The sequence below is a fragment of the Camelus ferus genome, chromosome 21 (assembly GCF_009834535.1).
Source record: "Camelus ferus isolate YT-003-E chromosome 21, BCGSAC_Cfer_1.0, whole genome shotgun sequence".
Taxonomy (NCBI): Eukaryota; Metazoa; Chordata; class Mammalia; order Artiodactyla; family Camelidae; genus Camelus; species Camelus ferus.
The window spans coordinates 28,195,105-28,219,317 of record NC_045716.1 but is presented as its reverse complement, the minus strand read 5'-3'; the positions used below and the strand labels follow the sequence as shown (position 1 = coordinate 28,219,317).

The 24,213-nt window shown below is 52.0% G+C and overlaps 1 protein-coding gene and 1 long non-coding RNA gene across 2 annotated transcripts in view; one reads left to right on the top strand and one right to left on the bottom strand.

Annotated features, from left to right (window-relative positions):
• Positions 1–2,543, bottom strand: part of JPH3 (junctophilin 3) — a 71,905-nt gene extending 69,362 nt beyond the window's left edge. The window contains exon 1 of the mRNA XM_032464518.1: positions 1,601–2,543. Within this exon, the coding sequence (XP_032320409.1) occupies positions 1,601–1,982 (382 nt within the window). The 5' untranslated portion in view covers positions 1,983–2,543. The remainder of the gene's footprint in view (positions 1–1,600) is intronic.
• A 177-nt stretch (positions 2,544–2,720) lies between these two features.
• LOC106729102 lies at positions 2,721–8,591 on the top strand. The gene is made up of 3 exons (XR_004314082.1): positions 2,721–3,094; positions 5,523–5,638; positions 7,801–8,591. It is a non-coding gene; the product is annotated as an uncharacterized LOC106729102 (long non-coding RNA).
• Positions 8,592–24,213: the final 15,622 nt, after the last annotated feature.

Genomic DNA, 24,213 nt, shown 5'->3' with positions numbered 1-24,213 from the left:
ACCTCTGGATAGACAGATCTGCAGGGCAGCCTGACCAAAGCTCCCGGGGACAGGTGCCCCTGGGCTCCCAAAGAGCCCAGCTGGGAGTGCCAGGCTGCTCGGCCGCCCACCTCAGCCACCCACATCTGCTGCCTGGGCCTTGCCGTGCCTGCACACGCACGCGCGCGCACACACACGCCCACGGCCTAGAATCCAGGGAGGGCCGTCTGCTCGGCCTGGCCCCAGTGCCCCAGGGTCAGGGAAGCTCTCCAACCCACTCCAGGAAAACAACAACAGCACAGAAGAGGCCGCCTGGGACTGGGGCGCCATGGCTTTGACAGGCAGGAGCGTTATATAATTAACTGCCCCCCACGCCTCCTCCCCTTGGAGGAATAACGAACCCTGCCTCTCAGTTGCATAAGCCAAAATAACAATTACTCTCCAGCCCTCCTTCACTCCTGGATGTGGCCGGGAGCAGGTGCTTAGCACTTGCTCCATGGGACTCAGAGGCAGCGAGCAGACAGGAGACCACACGTCTGTCCGCTCGTGCTTTCTACACCCAGCAGAAGCACACAAGTCCCTGCTGTGCCCTGCTCCTTTCCCAGGCATCCATGTCTGAAAAATCACCCAGCCGCCAAGAGGGAGGCACGGAGCCACTTCTGAGGATGAGCTTCCAGACAGGGGAGGGGGTGTCTGGAGAGCAGACTTGTCTGGGGTCTGGCTTCCAGGAACAGTCAGTGCTCCACACCTCTCGGATGCATGGTGGAGTGGACACTGGAGTGTCTGGGACTGGGGGCAGCTGCAAAGCCAGCCAAGGCTCCCTGCACAGAAATCATCTTACAGCCTGGCCAGCGGGCAGACAACACGCTGGCTTCCGGCACTGGCTCAGCCGGGAATGTGGTAGCATCTTAGAATGAAGGCACAGAGCATCCCTAAACTAATGGTGAAAATGATTCAGCCACTGAAAGGCGAGATTTCTGGGCCTAAACAGCTGGGCCTCCCTCCCTCCCTCCAGCAGCTTGCTCCGACAGTGCTAGCCTGACAGTGCTAGCCTGCGTCCAACCACCTAGAAGTTTATTGCCTTGTTGTGTTGGTTTGGGTTCTCGTCCCCCGCCTCTAGCTCTCCCAGCCGCTCTCTCCATTGGCTTGGGTTGATCAGGACTAAGGGAGGCCCATCAGCACCGCAGGAAAACAAGCAGCAGTCCTGGGGCCTGACTCCCAGAGGCCGACACCCAGGGAGCTTTGCCAGCAAGGGGAGGGGGCCCTCTTCCAGTCCCTCTGCGCCCTTGCTGGGCCCTGGAGGAGGCCGTGGGCCCTGTCTGGCCTTTCCCGCAGGTCTCTGGCCTGCTCTTGGGTGATGCACTGACACTCTGCTCAGCTCCAAGGCTCCTGGGCCTGGCACTGCTCCTGGAAAGCCCCCAACACCCTTCAGCTGGCACAGGGGCGCTGTCCCCCACCAGGCAGCAGGGCAACCTGTAGCCAAGGCTGCTGTGGCCTCCGGGGAGCCCCAGGAAACGCCCCAGGTGCCCACGGCCCTCTGGAGGGAGCAGCTCCACTTCCCCAGAGATAAACAGAAGGGGCAAGAGGGTCCCCCTCCGCCAGCCCCCGCGCGCGCACCTACCTCCATCCGAGTAGGTCTCTGTGCCGTAGCCGTCCTGCAGCCCGTTGCTCCAGGTCCCTTCGTACTTGGCCCCGTTGCCCGTGCACTCCCGCACCCCGTAGCGCCCCTTAAATCCGTGCGTCCACTCGCCCTTGTACACCCACTTCCCCTTGCTCTCCAGGCCGATGCCGTGGCGCTTGCCCTGCGCCCAAGTGCCCTGGTACGTGTTGCCACTGGGCCAGGTGTAGACGCCCAGTACCTCAAAGCCGTGGCTCCACGAGCCGGTGTATTCGCCTTGGCCCTTGGGGCCGGTGCAGACGCCATGGCCGTGCGCCTTGCCGTCCTCCCAGCCTCCACAGTAGGACCCTCCATCGTCAAAATTAAACCTACCCCCACTGGACATGCATGTAACTCGGTTTGCAAATCCCGCAAACGGTGAAAAAAAAAAAAAAAAGGCGATCAACAAACCGGAGTCTTGGTTGGCTGGCTGGCTGGTTTTGTTTTGCTTTTTTTTTTTTAAGGAAGAATGGAGAAATCAAAAATCACAGCGAGCAGATCCCGGGCGGCGGGCGGCCGCGGCGCCGGCTTCGGTGGAATTTAAGTCAATTGGGGGCGATTATTCATTTTCGAGCTGCGCCGCGGAGCCTGACCAGCGTCTCGCGCTCCCGCTGGAGACAGGACCGGAGGGGAGGAGGGCGGGGGAGGGGAGGGGAGGGGGAGGGAGGGGGCAGGAGCAGGAGCGTCTGGTGCAAACGGCTCCACCTCAGCGGCAAGTGCCCCTCGGAGGCGAGCCTGCCGGGCTGGCCGCGCAGGCCAGGCGGGGACGGCGGCGCTCAGGCCTGGGGCGCAGTCCCCCACCTGCGGCTGCCGCGCTGCGGGCGCCCGAGGGCGGCGGCGGGGCCCGCGGGCGGCGGCGGCACGGGCGGTGGCGCGGGCGGCTGCACCATATTGGGGGCCGCGGGCCGGGCCGGGCGGCGGCGGCAGCAGCAATGCGGCGGGTCGGGCGGCGGCGGCGGCGGGCGGCGTGCGCTCCGGGCCCGGCTCGCGCTCTCGGGCCGGCGCGGCGCGCGCCCGCACCCCGCGCCCCGCCCGCGCGCGCGCCCCCGCCCTGGCCCCCAGCCCCCGGCGCGCCCGCGGCCAGGAGAGGGGAGCTGCCCCGCCTGGCGGGGGGCGCGTGGCGCGGGCGGGGGCTCCAGGCGCCCCGCCCGCCCCGCGTCCCCTCTTGCTGCGGCCGGCCAGGAAATAGGGGTCCAGCCGGGGCGCCCCAGCGCCCCCTTTCCCGGGACTTGAATTTAAAGGGACAGGAACTGCGTAACGGGAAGGCGCCAAGCACTCAGGGCCCTCTCCGCCCCCTCCCGGGAGCTGCGAAGTGAAGCCCCGCACAGCAGGCCCAAGGCGGGCTGGGGACGCCCCGCACGCTTCGGCTCCCTCACCCGGCGCCTCGCCCCTCGCGCCTGGCTCCTGTCTGCGACGCCTGGCCCTGACTCGACTGAAGAAGCTCTTGGAGGACCACAGGTGGTTTTCTCTATGACAAACGATCTGTTTTTCCTTACAGGCAGTTTGGGTCCACGCGTGGGGGGAGGGGGGTGCTCGCCTCAGAAAGCAGGTATTTGGCTATTGGCCTCTCCCCATAAATTAAGAGAAAGCTCAGCCGCACGCACATACCTTGGAGGAAAGACACCCAAGTGCCGCCCCTCCCCTGCGCCCCGACAACAGGTACCCCCATCCCGGCAGCCGTCGCGCTTTGGGGGAGCAAAGTGGGGTGCCACTCTGGCGTTACCTGGTCTCTCTCCACACATACTTCACCCCCCACCCGCAAGAGGCGGTGTTTGATTCCTGGATCCGAGTATCCTGGGACCAATTCGGAATGCACTTCCTGGACCATAAATCGGCAGACAGGAGCTGGAGTTCCCACCTCTCCGGGAACGTGTTGGGCAACTGGCAGTAGCCGAGTGCTACGTGGGGGAGGTGCAGAGGGTCCCGGCTCCTTGGAGTGCAGGGGTGACTCGGGGAGCAAAGCCAGGAATGGCAAGCCAGGTCTTGGAGCCGAGGTTTAGGGTTCCAGAAGAGGTGCAGTTTGAAGCCTCCCATTAGCCGGTGCCCTGCTCACACCTCCTGCCTGCACTGTTCCCACCTTTGGCTAAACTGACTCTCACTGGAAAACTAGCCCCTCCTGGTTCTCCCAGAGATCACGTTCAACTTCTTGTCTCCTCCTGAGCACCAAAGCCCCCTCCTTAAAGGGCAGTCCTTTCCTTACCACCCCCACCCCCCTGCCAGAGGGACAAGTAGGGAGTTTTCAGTTCTGCTTTGTGATTTGCAGTTAGTGATTCAGTGCACCTCCTAGGTTGCGTCTCCCTTTGCCACCTGGAAGGGTTTTCTAAATGCCTAGGGGTGGAATTCTTGGGTCCAGCACATCTTGGACTTAATGGAAGTTGCCAAATGGCTCTCCAGAACACCTGGAGCAATTCCCTTCTCACCCTGCAGCGCAGGGCACTTCTGGGGCTCCGCCCCCTGGTCCACACTGGGTGTTAACCAGACTCCTTCGGTTTTTATTTATTTTATTTCATCTCTTTAAATGATGTGAAATACTATCTTGGGACTGTTTGGTGTAAATGAAAACTTACATATTGTGAATGTGTAGGCAAAAGGGCTGCAGACTCTCCTCAAGATTCAGGTTCAAATCCTTCCTCCAGGGCCCGGCAGCTGTGTGGCTCTGGGCAGTCACGTAATGTCTCTGAGCTCAGTTTTCTGATCTATAAGAAGAGCACAAAAGCAGTTCCCATCAGGTTACCGTGAGAACTCCGCTGAGCTGAGCGCATCCATCCTGGTAGGCATTCAGAAGTGGGAAGTAGTGTTATTAGGAGAAGGTCATAGGTTCCTACATGGGACACCCAGCCTTCAGCCTGCTCTCCCCCACCCCCAACTCTGCTGACATAAAACTGCCATTTCTCTTGGACACTGTGCACTTTCTTCCATTTTATTTCCAACCCGCTTTTTGCTGATTCAGCAGCCCTTCCTCACACATGCAGTGGATTGCAACTGAGATCTCATTGGGAAATGGTGATTGGTTCCAAGCAATTACTGGTCAGCACCTCCTACCTCTGGCTAATGCATACCCTTCCCCCCTGGCAATTCCAATGCACACCCCCCATGACTCTCCCCGATCTCTGGTGCTGGGTCAGATTAGCTCCAGCAGCAACAGACTCTCTTCTCTGAAATGCAGATATTAGAGGCATTCATTTTGTGCAATTTGGAAATCATTCTCCTATAAAGTAGGGCTGGCGGTATTGATTTCATTTTGGAGGAAACTCTCCAAGGCTATAAACACAGTACCACCCAGCACTCTCAAAACAAAAGCCAGGGAGAAAAAACAAAAAGCCATGCCACCATGCGGAATTTCATGGCTCTGTGCACCAGGCTCTGGGGTGAACAGCTCACAATAGTGACCTCCTGGGCACTCCTCAGGTGAGCTGGGTGTACACACTCACCTTCTACAAAGACCAACTTGGAGCCTGCTGGGTGAAGTGCCTGGCCAAAGGGAAAATGATGACTGAGCAGGATTCCAGCCCGAGCTGTCGGGTTTTCTAGCCTGTGGCTTTTTTCACCTCCAGGTGTGTGCTCTGCGATTTCCCTTGCCTGCATCCCTCTCCATATCACCAGGAAGGTTTCCCATATTGGCTCCAGAAAGTCTCCCCGGTTTCCCTATGTAAAGAGCGCCCCCCTTTCATCTCCACGGAAGCCTGTGTGTTTCCTTCAGAGAACTGAGCTGCAATCTAGTTTCCCGCCTGTCCTCAGCGTCACCCTGACACCGTGAGGTGCCTGCATCAAGGTCTCCCTTTCTTCACGCTCTCTTCGCATGTGATGCTGACACCAAAAGTGACACAATGTGACTTTGAAGGCTAGGGCATGAATGGTGACACAGCTTCTGTCTTGTGTTCTTGAGATGCTGGAGCTTGGAACCAGCCCACCATGCTGTCCGGAAGCCCAACAGGGCGTGGAGAGGTGCAGCAGGAGAGAAGCGGGGCCTCCAGCCCACAGCCAGCACCAGCTGACAATCCTGTAAGTGCAACATTTTGAAAGCAGGTCCCCCAGCTCCCGTCCAGCCATCCCAGCTAATGCCGCATGGAGCCGAGACCCCATGCACGGGGCTTTCCCCACCTTGCCTTGTCATAGTTCCAATTTCTTTTTCCTTTTTGAGGTGTAATTGACATACTGGTACTAGTTTCAGGTGTACAACATAATGACTGGATATTTGTATACATTGCAGAATGATCACCACAGTAAGACTAGTTAACATCCGTCACCACCCAGAGTTACAGAATTATTTTTTCTCGTGATGAGAGCGTTTAAGATTTACTCTCTCAGCAACTTTCAAACATGCAGTACAGTATTGTTAACTACAGCCATCAGGCTGTGCAGTACATGACTTATTTATTTTATAAGTGGAAGTTTGTACCTTTTGACCCCCTTCATCCATTCCACCCAACCTGCCCCCTCTGGCAACTACCAATCCAATCCGTTCTCTGAGTCTATGAGCTTTTTTTTTTCTTAGATTCCACATATAAGTGAAACGAAATGATATTTGTCTTTGTCTGATTTATTTCACTTAGCATAATGCCCTCAAGTTCCATCCATGTTGTTGCAAATGGCAGGACTTCATTCTTTTTATGGCTGAATAGTATTCCATTATATGTATCTCACATTTTCTTTATCCATTCATCCATCAGTGGACCCTTAGGTTGTTTCCATCATAATTTCAACTTGTGAACAAAACAGATGATTGCTGTTATGTTAAGCTCGGCAGAGGTCATGTCAACTACAGCTCAGGGGCTGAATACGGCTCACTGCCTGTTTTCATGGACAAAGTGTGACTGGAACACAACCATGACCATTTATTTACAGACGGCAGCAACTGCTTTCAGCCTCAGTGGTGGAGTTGAATAGTTTCAACAGAAACCGCATGGCCCATAAAGCCTAAAATATTTACCATCTTCTCCCTTACAAAAAAAGTTTCAAACGATAAATGCTGGATAGGATGTGGAGAAAAGGGAACCCTCCTACACTGTTGGTGGAAATGTAGTTTGGTGCAGCCACTATGGAAAACACTATGGAGATTCCTTAAAAAACTAAAAATAGAGTTACCATATGATCCAGCAATCCCACTCCTGGGCATATATCCAGAGGAAACTGTAATTGGAAAAGATATATGCACCCCAGTGTTTAAAACAGCACTATTTACAATAGCCAAGACATGGAAGCAACCTAAGTGTCTATCGACAGATGATTAGATAAAGAAGTATCCCAGCGTGCGCACACACACACAATGGACTACTACTCATCCATAAAAAAAATGCCATTTGCTGCAACACAAATGGACCTGGAGATTATAATACTAAGTGAAATAAGCCAAAAAAAGAAAGAAAAATACCATATGATATTACTTGTATGTGAAATCTAAAAAAACCCCACACAAATGAACTTACTTACAAAACAGAAACAAACTCACAGGCATAGAAAACAAACTTATGGTTACCAAAGGGAAAGGGGGTAGGGAGGGATAAATTGGGAGTTCAGGATTTGCAGATACTGCTACCTCCATACAGTCAAAAAAAAATCAATAAATTATAATCAGCCCTCTCTATCCGTAGTTCCTCTGTATCCGCATTTCCACATCCATGGATTCAACCAACCACAGTTCGTGTAGTACTGTAGTATTTACTGTCGAAAAAAATCTGCATATTTTTAAATGGACCCACACTGTTCAAACTTGTATTGTTCAAGGGTCAACTGTATTTGATTTTAGTATTTAGTTTCTCAAAGTGGTTGAATCACTTTGCACTCCCCCAGCAGTGGGTGAGAGTTCCAGTAGCTCCACATCCTCACCAACACTTGGTGATGTCAGTCTTTTTAATTTTAGCCATTCTAGGGACTGTGTAGTGATATCTCATTGTGATTTTAATTTGCACTTCTGAGATAAGCACTTTGTAAGTTAATTAGGCTTATTTTTCCTTATATTTCATGATTTAATTTTTGATGTTTCTATCTGTTATTATTTGTTGTATCCATTTTTAGTTTCCATCTGAGAATATCATATGCTACTGATTTTCTACTTAGATTACTAATGTAAAGTTTTGTTTGAAAATAAATCTGTTCAAACTAAATAAGTGGGGCAGGCAGGGGGAGATCCATTTAAAAAAAAATTTTTTTTTTGCAAATAATAGGCCAGCAGGGATGAGAATGTGGCAACTTAGTGGAACAGAGGAGAATCTTTCCGACCTTGAGGACGGAGGCAAAAGCAGGTTCTGGACAGAAATGAAGAACGAGAGAGCCAAAACCCAAATCTCTCTCTTTCCCTGGGCCCCACTGTCTCTCCTACTGTCTGCTTTATGTTTCTGCTCTCCAGAGACCAGCTTTCTCTGCTGTGGTCTACTCTTTCCATCACCTCTCAGTCAGTCCAACACTGGCAGTCAATAATCTGGACTCTGTGTATCCTGGTTCCTAGGGGAGATCCAGCTCGGGTCAGCTGCAGTCAGGTGTCCATTCCCGACCCAGTCAACTGTAGTCAGGGTCCTGCCTTGTGACAGCAGGAAGAAGGCCTGGTTGGCTTTTCTAGTGCAAGTTAGAGCAAGTGGATTCCGAGCCAAAAATTGGGATGTGTGTTCTGTTGGTGGGACAGATGACTTGAAATTAAGAATGAAAGAGTTAAAAAATGGCAGGCATAATTTCACTTCCTTATTTACCAAGACCTAGAACTATCTATGACCCCAGGGAACACTGTCACTGGGTCATTAAATTTCTAGATGGAAACAGTTATGAAGAAGAGAGAGGTGGAGGAATGAAGGAGAAAGAGGAGGATAATGAAGAATAGATTTGGACAAATTAGCCAAAAGGAAAAGAAGAGGAAGTGGTGGTGATGATGATGATGGTGGTGATGACAGTGATGATGTTGATGACAGTGATGATGGTGTTGGTGGTGCTGGTGACGATGATGGTGATGATAATGATGATGACAACAGCAATAGTGGTGGTGAGGATGTTGAGGATGTTGATGGTGGTGATGATGGTGTTGGTGATATGATGGTGATGATGGTGACAGTGATGGTGATGATGGCAATGATGATAATTATGGTAATGATGGCGGTGATGATAGTGATGATGTTGACAGTGATAATGGTGTTGGTGATGGTGATGGCAGTGATGATGGTGGTGGTGGTGATGATGGTCATGATGATGATGATGACAACAGCAATAGTGGTGGTGAGGATGTTGAGGATGTTGGTGGTGGTGAGGATGGTGTTGGTGATATGATGGTGATGATGGTGACAGTGATGGTGATGATGGCAATGATGATAATTATGGTGGTGATGGTGGTGATGATCGTGATGATGTTGACAGTGATAATGCTGTTGGTGATGTTGGTGATGGTGATGGTGGTGATCATCGTGGTGGTGGTGCTGGTGATGATTATGGTGATGATAATAATGATGATGACAACAGCAATAGTGGTGGTGAGGATGTTGAGGATGTTGATGGTGGTGAGGATGGTGTTGGTGATATGGTGATGATGGTGACAGTGATAGTGATGATGGCAATGATGATAGTTGTGATGATGTTGATGATGCTGGTGGTGGTGATGGTGGTGATGATAGTGATGATGATGATGACAGTGGTGATAGTGGTGATGATGGTGGTGGTGGTGGTGATGATGGTGGTGACCACAATTAATTACTACATTTGTGTTTCTGGCTCTGTGCTGGTCATTTGCTATCACACTTAATCCTACAATTTTATGAGGCTGTTACTATTATTATCCCCGCTCTATGGATGAGGAAACATGAGTCTTGGACAGGTCAAGTCATTTGCCAAAGGTGGAAATGAGCCCAAGCAGCCCACAGCAAAGCATGCAGCTAACACACTTTTTGTCTCAAGCGTGTGAATGTCCCCTCCCTGGGGAAGACAAGTTGCTGTCTGTGTCAAGCCATGTATCTGCCCATGGTAACAAGCGGTCATGGAGCCTATGTCCAAGAGCAAGCACCCAGGCCGAGGAGCTGAACATGAGCGGCACCCAGAAGCCACAGCGTGCCCCTCCCCAGTCATAATCTTCTCCCCCAGACAGAGCCGGCAATCTGAGTTTGCCACCATCTTTTTCCCTTTATAGTTTACCCCCTGCGTATATGTGTCCCTAGGCGCAGGAGGTGACTTTTACCTGTTGTTGAACTCCATGTGACCAGAATTATACTAGTCACACAGCGTGCATCCTTTTTGCCCAACACTGTGCTTAACATGTGGTTGTTTGAATCTGGGCTTTTTTGTCCTCGTAGCTGTATAATATTCCATTGTGTGAAAATGCCAATCGTCACTCATCTGTTCTCCTGTAACTGGACATTCAGGTAGGTTGTTTCCAGTTTGGGGCTATGAAAAACAACACTTTCACCCTCTGGTCTCTGTATTCTGGAACGTGTGTACACATTGCTTTACCAGGAGCACTCCTTCACTCACGAGACTCACCAGAAACATCCCTCCCCAGTGATGCCCAGGCCAGGCAGGTGCCTCTTCCCTGAGCTTTATCAGCACCTGGGCTCCTCTGGTTTTAGCATATATCACTCTGCCATGGGGTTATCTTTTGATTCATGGTCTCACCCACTCAGGTGGGGCGGGGGGAGCACGGCAAGGCGGGCAAGGCGGGAGGATTCCTCTCCTCCCGCTCCGCGCCCAGCGTGATATCTGGCACGCTCCAGGAATGCGATCGTTGCATTTTGAGTAAATGATGAATGAACAAACGAATGAATGAACGGTCGGCGTCCCCTAAACATTGGTTGAACTGAAGCTTGTCACAGAAGTGAACCATGGAGCCCGGAGGTGCTGTTCACTGGGGCTGCTTTCGATCTGTGTTTGACCTTGTTTGACACGGGCTGGGGACACAGTCTGTGGGCAGAGGGGTGGGAGGGTTACAGAGGCCTAGCTCACACTTCCTGCTCAGCAGGTGACCTGTCGGAGGCAGAGAGACACTCAGAGACACGCTTCCCAGCCGGATCGCATTTCTCTGCTCCCTCCTCCTGCTCTGCCCCCCAGGGCTCATGAGTGTGATTAGACCTCATGAGAAAGAGGCAGCCAGTGGCTTCCTCCTGCCTCTTCCTCACCTGCCGTGCATCCTGCTGTGCATGGGATTCGCCCATCCCCACAGTCCACGAGCCAGAGGGTGTGTGCGGGGCAGCTGGCGGGAGGGGGTTGCTGGCATGAAGGGGCTCGTGAATCTCCTGGTTCATCAAAGAGCAAGATGAAAGTCGTGGGGTCTGGGTGAGGGCTGTGGGCAGGGGCTGAGCTGCTGTGCATCCGTGGGTGTGTCAAGGATCAAAGTCCGTGCAGAGAGGCTCAGAAGTTGGGAGGTGAATCCAGAAGTCACAATAGTGGATTGGAGCCCGGGACCAGCGCAGACCGGCTTCATCAGGTGTGCGGGCCGGGCCAGGTGAGTTCACGCCTGGCCTAGCAGTCAGGGGTGCTGGCCTCGGGATCCCGCCCCGCCCCTTCACGTGCCGGGCTGTGTGCTCTGGCAGAAACATTCAGATTGTCCCCGATTCTCAGCCTGCCTGTTCAGTCTTCAGCCAGGTGCTGAGAACTTGCTTTAGTTCCTGAATCAGGCGGTCCCTAAGAGCAGACCTATGTCTGAACTTACCCACTGCCTGGGGGACAGAAGTGAACAAATTCCCTTTTTGTGCCCACCACTCTGAGCTGGGTTTTCTGGCATTTGCAGAAGGATTTTTTTAAACATCTTTATTGAGATAGAAACCACACACCTTGTAATACATACACTTAGAGCGTATGATGCAGTGTTTTTAATATAATCATCAAGTTGGGAGCTATCTCCATGGTCATTTCACCTTTTCATCACCCCCAGAAGAAGCCCAGTGCCTACCAGCAGGTACTCCTCATCCTCCCTGCCTCCGGCCCCTGGCAAGCCCCAAGCTGCTTTCTGTCTCCATGGATTTGCCTGTTCTGGACATTCCACACAGAGGGAGTCCTACAACACAGTCCTTCTGTGACCGGCTTCTTTCATAATCTCAAGGCCCAGCCACGTTGTAGCGGGTGCGCTCCATTCCTCCCGAGGGCTGCGTGGCATTCTGTCGCACGGATGGACCACATTTGGTTTATCCGCGTATCAGCTCATGGGCCTTTGGGTTGCTTCCATTTTCTGTCAGCTGTGAAGCACGCTGCTGTGAACACTGGTTTGCACGTGTTTGTGCACACATATGCACGTCTTCATTTCCCCTGGGTATAAAACTGGGAGTGGCGGCGTTTCGCCATTTGCAGGGCTGCCAGACTGTCTTCCGGACCAGCTGCACTGTTTTCCTGGCGACTGGCGATGCTGAGCACCTTTTCATGTGCTCACTGGCCATTTGTATGTCTTCTTTTGGAGAAGTGTGTATTCAGATCCTTTGCCCTTTTCTAAGTTCCTACCTTTATTACTGAGTTGTGGGTGTTCTTGGTGTATTCTGGATACAAGCCCTTCATCAGATAGATGATGTGCAAATGTATCCTTCCATTCTGTGGGCTGTTTTTCCACTTCCTTCAAGGCATCTATCACATGCGGCACAAAAGGTCTTTATTTTGATGCAGTCCTGTGTATCTGCTCTCCCTCTGTTGCTCATGCTTTTGGTGGTGTTGCTAAAGGATCTTAACTAACACACGTGAATTCTTTGCAATGACTGCCCACTCCCCCTCTGTCTCCTGCTCTATGTCCTCGAGCCTTCCCTCCCGAAGAGAGCCTCGTGTCCTGGGGATGGGGGGCATTTGAACCAATGAGGTCAGTGTCGTCCACCCCCAACAACGTGTTTCTGGAGAAAAGTGCCTGGAGAGACCAGGGCCTGAGCCACACACTCCTGTCCCCGACTGTACCCAGAGCTGATGGTACACGTGAGGGTGTCCCGGAGAGGCCGGCCTCTCTGGGGCTCTGGAAGACAGGCCGAGAGGAGGCAGGGGGGCCAGCTGACTCTGGGCCCAGCGTGAACTGATGCTGGGCTGTATGTGCCCCGTCGCCCTGCTCCCAGGAGCTTGCAGTAGGGAAGTCATCACACCTGTCTGTGTGGACGTGTGCACCTGCCAGCTCCTTCGAGAGGTGCTGGGAACCCCTCACCAGGGAACTCCCATAGCTGCAGCGACAGGAGGCAGGGGTCCTCTTCTGCCCCTGATTCCCAACCACCTCGGTCTCAAGCACCACGTTCCAGAGAGAAGGCTGCCCCAGGCTGCCCGTGGCAATGCTGGCCTGAGTCGCTGCAGACAAGGGCTTTGCTGGCCAGGGGCAGCCATGGCGGCAAGAGTGGGAATGGGGGCCTGGGCTAGGAGGACAGGCCCTCCCCTCCCCCAGGAAGCCGTATGAGCCCCTGGGGCAGGAGGGAGGGAGGAAAGGGTGTGCCTCAGCCCAGTTTGGTGGCGGTGGGGGGGGGGGGGTTGCTCAAGTGTACCTGAGGCTCCTAGCAGAGAGCAGGACACCCAGTCACACAGGCCGACCCTGCTCTGCTGGGCTGGCCCCCAGTGCTGGACATGCCCTGGTGCCGCCACCTTGATGGCCAGGTCACGTAGGCAGGCGGCGGGCACTGCTGGTGGGCAGCCAGAACCCAACCCCTAACTCCACCTCCTCATGCTGGCGGGGCCACCTTGCTCTCCCTGACTTTCGTGAGCTTTGTCTCCTCTGCATCAGCCAGCCCCCTCCCAGGGTCACGTTCACAGACATGACAGGAATGGGACACCGCTGTCCTGGCACAGGACGTCACGGTGAGTGCTACGCTGTGAGGTCAGACATTCCCTGTGTGCACCTGACTGCTTCCTTTGGGTAAACCCCCAGATGCTGCCTGGCCAGGTCAAAGGGCATGTGCCTTTTGCAAACCTGCTGCCGCTGCCTGATGCCGCCTTGTCACAGCGCCACTCAGCCTCCCACACACAGAACCCCTGGCTCTGACTCTGGGTCGGCAGGCCTGGGCGAGGCCTGAGACTCTGCATTTCCAGGGCAGGCAGTGCTGATGCCCTTGTCCAGGACCACCTCCCATGGCGGGGGCCCCGGGCACATTCCGGTTCTCTGCCAGCCCCTCTTGCAGGAAGCTGGGTACTCGGTGGGGCTAGGCCGACCGCAGCCTCAGGCAGTGTTGACGGCAGGGCTGGAAGGCCATCTTGGCCAGCTGCCTGCGTCCAGCACAGCCTCTGCCCTCCCCGTGGAGCCAGTATCTCTGCCATTAGCTGCCAGTCCAGCCGCACTGTGGCTGCAGCCAATTCCAGCAAATCCGACCCACCCAGAGAGGTGGAGGTCCAGGCGGCAGGGTCGAGTCCTGCGCGGGGGGGGGGGGGGGTGGGGGCCTTTCCTGCGGCCTCCAGGCCTGCGGCTGCCAGCAGGACCGGGGAGGACGGCGGCCCGAGGGAGACCCCGTCTGGAGGGGAGCGGCTGTGCAGTGCCGCGGCCCCGCTCTCCCGCCGCCGGTCCTGCTCTGGGAACAGGGGGACTGGGCGCGCACGCTGGGTTTCCACCCTCCAGACACCGCAAAGCCTGGGCGTTCCCTGGGCTCGGGGAACAAATGAACAAACAATTGTATTCCAGGAGAAGGCGGGATTGGGGGACAAAATACTTGTAGAGTTTTGCTTTCTGTGTGAACCACGTGAATTCGCTGACTCGGGGCCATTTTTGCAGCCCAAAACGTCAGTGTCACGGGCTCCACGTCCCTCCTCACAGCAAACCATCGGGGTCGTTTTACAGCCGCTCCTCAGGATGCGCAGGCTGTCACACAGGCGCACAGTCACGGGCCACACGTCACTACCAACGTGGACCGCGTTTCAGGGAACCTAAGACACCGTGGAAAATAGGGTGCGCAGGGCCCCTCTGTCCCATGGACCGCTGAGGAGTTCCACTGCCAGTGCCCTGGGGCCCTCAGAGGGTCAGTGCCCCCGGTCTTCCCTTGCCAGCCTCAGGGCCGCTTCCGGGAGCTACACAGCCGTGAGGACTGACGGCCAAGGAGGGAGACAGCCCGCCCAGGCCGGCGTCCGCCTTCCGCCAGTGGGAGCTGCCCACCTTCTCTCTTCTCTCCCACCAAGACTTAGAGAGTCCATTCCAGAGAAGAGCTGTGGGGTGGGAGGTGGGGGGGCCGGACAGAGCTCTGAGCACGGAGAAAGCCAACCTGATGGGTCCCAGGTCCCTGGAGACAGAGGAAGATGCCAATGTGCGGACGGATCACTGACTCACCTGGTCTCGACCTTCCTGAATCGGGGGCTGAGAGCCCCCAGGTGCCAGTGTGCTGTGGCCAGGCTGGAGAGACAGGCCCCCCACCATGCTGGGGCTCATGCCCGGAGTGATGGGGGAGGGGTGCCCGCACCCATGATAAGGCTTTCAGGGGAGAGCAGGGTGGCCCCCCAAGGAGGTCAAAAGGGCCTGAGGGAGCAGGGAAAGGAGACAGGCCTGGGTCTTACTGTGGTTGGGGGCGGGGCTGAGTGAGAGGAGCCTGCATGGTGGGAAACTCCGGCTGTGCTGAAGGAGGGGCCCCAGCTTTCTACTGCTGCCCTGATGTGGGACAGAAAGACAGAGGGGCGAGGCTGAAAACTCGCCAGCAGTCCAGCATCCAAGACGGAGTCAGGCCCTACTACACACTGACAGGCCCGCCTCCCGTATCAGCAACTCAGTGACATGCGTGTGTGTGCACACGCGAGCATCCACGGCTCAGGGGGCGTGGTGACCCCAGGGTCTCCAGCATGTTAGCACCTGTGGGGGTGCATTCCACCCCCTCTCCCCAGAGCATCCTCACAGCAGCTCCACTGCTGTCAAAACAGACTCAGGGTGTAAATTACGACGAGTTCAGCATGTACCAGGCCCTGTGTACCACCACCCAGACTGAACACATGTGCATCTTCTTCATATCTGCTCTGCAGTGTATTTCAAGGAGATCGAAGTTAGACTTGAAGCCCCAGCCCAGCCTTTCCGTCTCCCCAGCCCTGAGTTACCGCGTGTGCACCCGTGTCATACGGAATTTACACGAAGAGTATCACACAGTTGGAATCCCTTCTTTCCCTCCCCTCATGGAACACTCTGGGCTCTTCTCCGCTGATCCCTGCACTCTCCGTCATGTTAAAGGCAGTGCAGCAGGTGGCTCCGCTGCGTGCTTGCTCCTGGCTTATTTCCCTGTCCTGCATCCTGACAGTATTAGTTTATGGTCGTTTTCAGACAAACAGCACAAGACGCTCGGCCGGGAAGTGGCAGGAGGTGAGAAGCTGGGCCAGGTCTTCAGGCTCCAAGTCCACTGTGTCTTCTGCTTCCTCGGGGAACATCAGCCAGGCTCAGTGCCCCGGTGAAACCACACCCCCGAGTAGGGCAAGGTCACCAGGCAAGGTCACCTGCTGTGGTGGGTTAGAGGCATGTCCACAAATTCTTGGATTCTCTGCCCCCTGAGAGGTGGACTTCATTCTCCTGCCCGAGCTGGGGCTGGACTCAGTCACTCACCCCTAACAAGTAGCATCACCAGGAGGGGTGTGGTATCACTTCCGAGATTAGGCTGTGAGAGGACTGGGGCTTCCATCTTGGCCTCTTCCCCTCTCTCTCCCTCTCTCTCTCTTTCTAATGACACTGGTGTGTGGTTTTAAGCCCCTGAGTTTGGGGGTATTTGTTATGCAGCAATAGGTAACTGACACACCCATTCAGCATCACTCCGGGCCAGGTGGCGGGACGCAAGCAGACTTGGGAGTCTAGCTGGCTTCACCGCCCACAGTCCTGAAGCGTCTCCTCCTCCCAGCGTCCTGGGCTCAGAGTGGGTGTGATGGCCTGGAGCCACCAGCGTGGACCCTGCACAGCACCCAGGGCTGAGCACCGGTGGTGAACACCTCCGTGTCCCTGTCCTCCTCCATCTTTCTCCTCTACCTCCGCCACCCTCGGCCAGTTCCCTCACAGCCTTGGCTGGCTCCAGGGACTGTAAACCACACAATAAAGTCAGACCCAGCTCCCAGCTGCAGGGAACCAGCTGCCCATTGAGCTTGCTTCCTGAGGGTAAATTACTGACACAGAACCCAGCAACTTTTGCCACGTGAGGTGTTTCGGAATTTCCCCCACATCAAGAGGTTTTGGAGTCAGACGGGCCTGGGTTTCCAACCCCCCTCTCCCTCCCACCTCTTCTCCCCCAGCCTCACTCTTCTCATCTGTAAAGTGGGGTATCCATCTCTGGGACGACAGAGAGAACCTAGGAGATGAAGGGAGCGGAGAGCCCTCAGCAAACAGGGCTGCGAGGTTTTCATCCACCTTATTAGCCCCTATTTAATCTTACTAAGACCACAGGGGCTGGGCGGGCTGGGCATGGCTTCTATGGGTCCCTCTTGGGCCTGCCCCTGGCTCTGTGCCTCACTGGCCTTCCCTCATTCCTTGTGGGGCCCTGCTGCCTCTCACGGGGCGCTGTGGAATCTCCCCCCTCCCCTGCAAACTCAGCTTTCTTTCTCTATTGAGGTAAAATTTCCATAACCTAAATGTAACCATTTTAAAGAGAACAAGTCAGTGGCATTCAGCACATTCACACAGCTACTGCAACATCCATCACCTCTCTGTAGTTCCAGAACATTTTCATCACCCCTAAAAAAACCCCAGGCCTGTTAGCAGTCCTCCGCACTCCTCGCTCCCCCAGCCCCTGGCGACCACTAATCTGCTTTCTGTCTCTACAGATTTGCTCATTGTGGACGTTTCGTCTGAGAGTGAGCGCACGTCACGTGGTCCTTTGTGACTGGCTTCTTTCGCTCAGCAAGATGCTTCCTAGGTCCTTCCAAGCTGTAGCCCGGGTCAGCACTTTAATCCCTTTTTTTTTTTTTTTGAGATATAATTGACGTGTACCATTACGTTAGTCTCAGGTGCACAACGTTATGATTCGGTATTTGTGTATATTGTGAAACGATCGCCACAGTACGTCCAGTTAACATCTGTCCCCACACCTAGCAGCAACAATGTTTTCTGATTGGGATGAGGGCTGTCAAGGGCTACTCTCTTAGCGACTTTCAAGTCTGCGATACACTCGCCATGCTGAACATCACATCTGCGTGCCTTTCATTTATAACTGGAAGTGTGTACCTTGTCACCCCCTTCGGCCGTTCTGCCTGCCCCCTACCCGCCGCCGCTGGCAACCGCCAGCCTGCGCCCTGTGTCTACACGCTTGGTCTTTCTTTCTTTCTTTTTTAAGATCTCACATATAAGCGAGATCATACGATGTCTGTCTTTGTCTGACTTATTTCTCTTAGCATAATGCCCGCAGGGTTCATCCATGTTACAAATGGCAAGGTTTCGAGATTTCATTTTTATGGCTGAGTAGGGTTCCATTGTGTGTGTGTGTGTTTGTATACACATCTTCTTTATCCACTCATCTGTTGATGGACGCATAGCTTGGCTACTGTGAATAACACCGAGTGAATACGGGGTGCGTAGATCTTTTTGAGTTAGTGTTCTCATTTTCTTCGGATAAATATCCAGAAGTGGAATTGCTGGATCATACGGCAGTTCTATTTTTAGTTTTTTCCAGCTCCTCCATACTGTTCTCCATAATGACTACACCAACTTATATTCCCACCGAGCGTCTTCAAGGGCTCCCTTTTCCCCACATTCTCACCAACACTTTTCTTTCTAGTCTTTTGATAACAGCCACTCTGACAGGTGTGAGGTGGTACCTCACTGTGGTTTTGATTTCATTTCCCTGACGGTGAGTGGCACTGAGCATCCTTTCACGCACCTGTGGGCCAGCTGTACGTCATCTCTGGGAAAATGTCTATTCAGATACTCTGCCTACTGTTTAATTAGGCTTTTCCTATACTGAGCTGTATGAGTTCTTTATTACTTTCGGTATTAACCACTCATCAGATACATGATTTGCAAATATTTTCTCTCATTGCCTTTTTTCCTTTTTCAACAGCTGAATAATACTCGTTGTGTGGAATACATGTGTGTATGTGTGTGTGCACACCTAATAATGGTTACTGAACACTTATGGGTTCAATGCTGTCCGTCCTAAGAGCTCATTCAAACTTCAACAACCTGGTAAGTAGGTACTACCATTATCCCCATTTTGTGGATGAGGGAACTGAGGCTCAGAGAGGCAATGTGGTTTTCCTAAAGCCACACAGCTAGTAGACGGTGGGGCCAGGATGCAAAGCCAAACAGCCTGACTCCAGAATCCACACTCTGAGCCTCTAAGACATGCTCTGGAACCTCTTTCCCCTCTGAGCCACATGGTGGAGTAGTGCCTACTTGGGGGTGACTCCCCCGAGGCCTTAAGTCACAGGTGTGGGCCCAGACCCACCTGGAGCCTGGGGGGCACGGAGGGGAGGACCATCGCCAACACTCTGCACAAGCTTGTGTCCTGCCTCCAACGGCCAGCAGCAGGCCAGCCTCTGCCCACAGCAGGCTGGGCTTCGTCCACTCCCCAGGTCACCTCCTGCTGCCCGTCCGTTCTTCTGAGGGTGGCTTCCTTCTTCCCACCTACTGCAAGCTTTGTTGGGAGAGAAAAAGGCTAGAGACCAAAGGCTGGGAGCAGTGCCCCGAGGGAGCAGGGGAGCTGGCTGCCTCCACCCGGCTTTTGGCTTCCTCCGCCTGCTTCGGGCGGATCATGGGACCGGAGGAGGACGTCGCCTGTGGTGACAGCTGCCTGCACTCCCCCCACTTGGCCGACAGACAGGCTGGCCTTGGCCAGAAATGATATGTTTTGAAGCTGTTCCTGAACCAGAAGCCCCACGACTGTGCTGTTTTTGTGGTTGGTATTTGAATTCTCCTTGAAATTCCTTGAATTCTCCCTGCTTCTTCTCTTTTTCCCCTTGGATTTTTTTTAAAAAAAATATATGTTTCATTGTGGAATACATATTTGCTGTCAAAAAATGAGAAAACAGAAGTAAGCATAAATAAGAGTTTAAAACATCCCAATTCCACCACACGGTGAGGAAATGAAGCAACCTGGTCTGTGCACAAGGACGAGGCTCACAGGCAAGAAGCTAGACCCTCTAAGGTGCCCTGACTCACCTGCACTTCAGAAGCCATGATTGCGGCCTCCCCAGAGAAGGGGCTGGGCTGCAAGGGAGGGGGGTGTCTGCTGCTTGGACTCCGCACCATATTTGTACCTGTGAAAAGGCATGGAGCTGTGCATGTATGGTCCGTGCATTTTCCACGTGTAGATTCCACACAGTCTTTTTTTTTTTTTATTGAAATATAGTTGATATACAATCTTGTGCTAGTTTCTGGGTACAGCATAGTGATTCAGTTATACATCTCTGTCTATTCTTTTCATTATAGGTTTTTACAAGATATTGAGCATAGTTCCCTGTACTATACAGCAGGACCTTGTATTTTGTATACAGTAGTTTGTATTTGCAAATCCCAGACTCCTAATTTATCCGTCTCCCTGACTCCTTCCCCATTAACCATGTTTGTTTTCTATCTGTGAGTCTGTTTCTGTTTTGTAAATTACTTCATTTGTGTCATTTTTTTAGGTCCCACATATAAATGGTATCATATGGTATTTTTCTTTCTCTTTCTGGCTTACTTCACTTAGTATGACGATCTCCAGGTCCATCCACGTTGCTGCAAAGGCATTATTTTATTGTTTTTATGGCTGAGTAGTATTCCATTGTATAAATATACCACAACTTCTTTATCCAGTCATCTGTTGATGGACATGTAGGTTGCTTCTACGTCTTGGCTATTGTAAATAGTGCTGCTGTGAACATTGGGGTGCCTGTATCTTTTCAAATTAGAGTTCCCTCTGGATATATGCCCAGAAGTGGTATTGCTGGATCATAGGGTAGCTCTATTTTTAGTTTTTTTTTTAGTTTGTTTTCAATAACAGCTGCACTAAACTATGTTCCCACCAGCAGTGTAGGAGGGCTCCCTTTTCTTCACACCCTCTCCAGCATTTATCGTTCGTGGACTTTTTAATGATGGCCATTCTGACTGGTATCCAGGGATACCTCATGGTAGTTTTGATTTGCATCTCTCTGTTAATTAGTGATATTGAGCATCTTTGCATGTGCCTCTTGGCCATTTGTATGTCTTCATTGGAGAATTGCTTGTTTAGGTCTTCTGCCCATTTTTGGATTGAGTTGTTTGTTTTGTTACTGAGCTGTATGAGCTGTTTGTATATTGTGGAAGTTAAGTCCTCATCAGTTGCACTGTCTGCAAATATTTTCTCCCATTCCATAGGCTGTCTTTTCATTTTGTTTACAGTTTCCTTCACTGTGTAAGTTTAATTCAGTCCCACTTATTCATTTTTGCTTTAATTCTGTTGCCTCAGTAGATTGCCTAAGTGAACATTGCTAAGAAAATGTTTTGCCTATGTTTTCTTCTAGGAGGTTTATGGTATCTTGTCTTATGTTTAAGTCTTTAAGCCATTTTGAGTTTATTTTTCTGTATGGCGTGAGGGAGGGTTCTAACTTCATCGATTTACATGCAGGTCAGCTTTCCTGACACCACTTGCTGAAGAGACTGTCCTTTCTCCCTTACATATTCTTGCCTCCTTTGTCAAAGATTAATTGACTACAGGTCTGTGGGTTTATTTCTGGGCTCTCTATTGTGTTCCATTGATCCATATGTTGGTTTTTGTGCCAATACCACGCTGTTTTGATTACTATAGCTTTGTAGTATTGTCCGAAATCTGAGAAGGTTATGCCTCCAGCTTCCGTCTTTCTTCAATATTGTTTTGTCAATTCAGGGTCTTTCGTAATTCCATATAAATTTTAGGATTATTTGTTCTAGTTCTGTGAAAAACGTTCTTGGTAATTTGATAGGGATCACATTAAATATGTAGATTGCTTTGTGCAGTGTGGCCATTTTAACAATATTGATTCTTCCAATCCAAGAGCATGGGATATCTTTCCATTTCCTTAAGTCATCTTTAATTTCCTTCATCAGTGTTTTATAGTTCTCTGTATTAGTCTTTCACCTCGTTGGTCAGGTTTATTCCTAAGTATTTTGGGGTTTTTTTGATGTGATTTTTAAAAGGGATTTTTTTTTTTACTTTCCTTTTCTGATATTCATTGTCGGTGTAAAGAAATGCAACAGATTTCTGTATGTTTACCTTGTGTCCTGCTACCTTGCTGAACTTGTTTATCAGCTCTAGTAGTTTTCGTGTGGAATTTTCAGAGTTTTCTATACACAGGGTTCAACACAATCTTTACTAAAGATTTGCTCTTTCTATTCCCCAGAGGTCACCACTATTAACATTTGGGGATATTTCCTTGCACACATTTTTCCCTTGCCTAATATACAGATTTTTTTTTCATCGATTTGCTAAATCTATGTTAATTTTTCTTGCTAAATTTATGATAATTTTTGTGTTATTTTTCATTTCTTCCCTCCAGTCCCCCTATAAGGACCCATATCTAGCCTCATTTGAGGTTGTTTCAGAACAAGGTGTCCTCCCTAAATTTAGTTGTTCAAAATAAAATCATTGAGACTAACCTGTAAAGACACAGTTATTATGTGACTTTATTTTTAAACTGATTTATTCTTATTATTGTTTACTTTTTACTTTGGAGCTTCTCAAACACACACAAAAATAGAGTGAAACGTACGAAGGACACTCACGTGCCAGCCACACTCTCACCTCGAATCTAACACCTGTCCATCAGGGATGCCTTTTCAGTCAGTTCAAGAAGAAGTCATTAAGTAATTTTGGTCTGGGGGGCAGGGGAGCAGGGGGAGGCTCCTTTTCCTCTTTCTTTCTTTGTCCTGTCACACATGTAACTCTGGATTTGGCCAACTTTTCCTGTAAAGGGCCAGGAAGTAGATACTTTTGGTTTTGCAGGTGCACAGTGTCTGTTACAAGCACCAGGCTCTGTGGTGGTAGAATCAGCCAGAAGTAATAAGCAAATGAACAGCACGGCTTTGTCCCAATAAACCTTCATTTACAGTAACGGGCAGCAGCTGGATTTGGCCCAAAGGCTGTAGTTTGCCAACCCTGATCCAGGTCACCTAAACTCAGAGAAACACAAGTGTCCACCTTGATTCAGCTGCCTCAACCACCAGGGAAAAAAGGCCAAGAGCCTGAGCCCCGGATGGTCCTCAGGTATGACTCCTGCCTTGGAGATTAACTAGCGGTGACACTCTGGGCAAGTTACGAGCTCCTCAGAGCCTAGGGTGCAAGGGACATGGAAGTAATCCCTGCCTCTGCGGAGGGCATGAGACCAAGCAGACTGTGCGAGCGCTTAGCTGGTGCCGTTGTCCCTAAAGCAGGGGGCGTGGCAGCTGGGAGACCTGCCAGCATCCAAGGAAACCCGCGGAGGAGAGGACCCTGGGGAGGAGGGTACCTGATGAACTGGGGCCATCTGGGGGCAGGAGGGAACTGCACCGAGTACCAGGCGAGGAAGCAGACAGGAACCGTGGCTGGGGCCTAAGGGTACAGTGGGCACTTCTTAATGTCTTTATCAGTCAGACTAAAAATCCTTAATGTGTGGAATGACGAAACAGTCTGGAATTTGCTTTAAAATATTTTGGTTAAAAAAAAAGGAGTGGCAGGTGATTGAAACAAGATTGGCAAAATGGCAAAATACTGATATTGGGTGATGGCTCCATGGAGGGTTATTATGGTATCCTCTCTACTTTTGTGGAGTTTAAAATGGTCCACAGTAAAATGTTAAACTTAAAAAAAAAAAAAAAAAGAAAAAGCGCCAGTCGATGCATTCCGGAGACCTGCTGAGTGACACGGAGCCTACGGCCAGCAGTTCCGTGCTGGGCACTTCAGCATCTGCTAAGAGGGTAGATTTCATGTTACGTGTTCTTCCCACCGAAAACCCCAAAACCAAAAAGCGACAACAAAGGGGCATGGGGAGCCTTTTGGAGGGGATGGGTACTTCTGTTAATTGACTGTAGTGACGATTTCACAGGTGTTTGCAGCTGTCCTGACTCATCAAATTGTTTGCATTAAACATGTGCAGGTTTTCATCTATCAATTATATCTCAATAAAGGTTTTTTTTAAGCAGGGCTAGAAAAAAGAAAGCCTTGGAACAACCACTAGGGTGGGTCCACTCAGCCAATGGCAGCCAGTCCAACAGACCACCGTCCTTCACTAGCAATCACTGTACACCCCGACTGCCATCCCGAAATGGAGCACAGAGCCTGCGCCGTGTCCTCGACCCCACAGAATGCCCCAGCTGTAAAACGCAGCACATCCAGAAGGAATAACACAGAATAACGTTTCTCAACGTGCCCTCACTCAGCCCAGCCTCCCTAGACCTCAGCTGCTTGCCATGGCGCACAGGCTCATGTGAGTGTGACAGTGACACGTGACACCTGATCCAGGTGTGAGCGTGGGACCCACCGACCAGTCACCTGGCTTTCCAAAATGGCGAAAACCTCTTGGCAAAGTTCTGAACCCAACATGGTGTCCCCTCCACTTGCACAACGTTTGCCTCGTGGCAATGGTGCAAAATCATGCGTCCCGCCTGTGTGTGAAGTTTGGTCATAAGCGCACACGGTTACAAACAGGTTTTCACCTGTGGGACTGTTTCCCAGGATGTCCTAAAACCAGGTAGAATGTAGGGCACTGCTCAGGTGGTGCTGCGTCCGGGGTCCCTGCCTGGCGCCCTCCAAGTGCGGGTGGCACCCTCACTGTGACAAATGAGCTTCTTCCAGAAACTTTCAAGTCGGCCTTTGAGG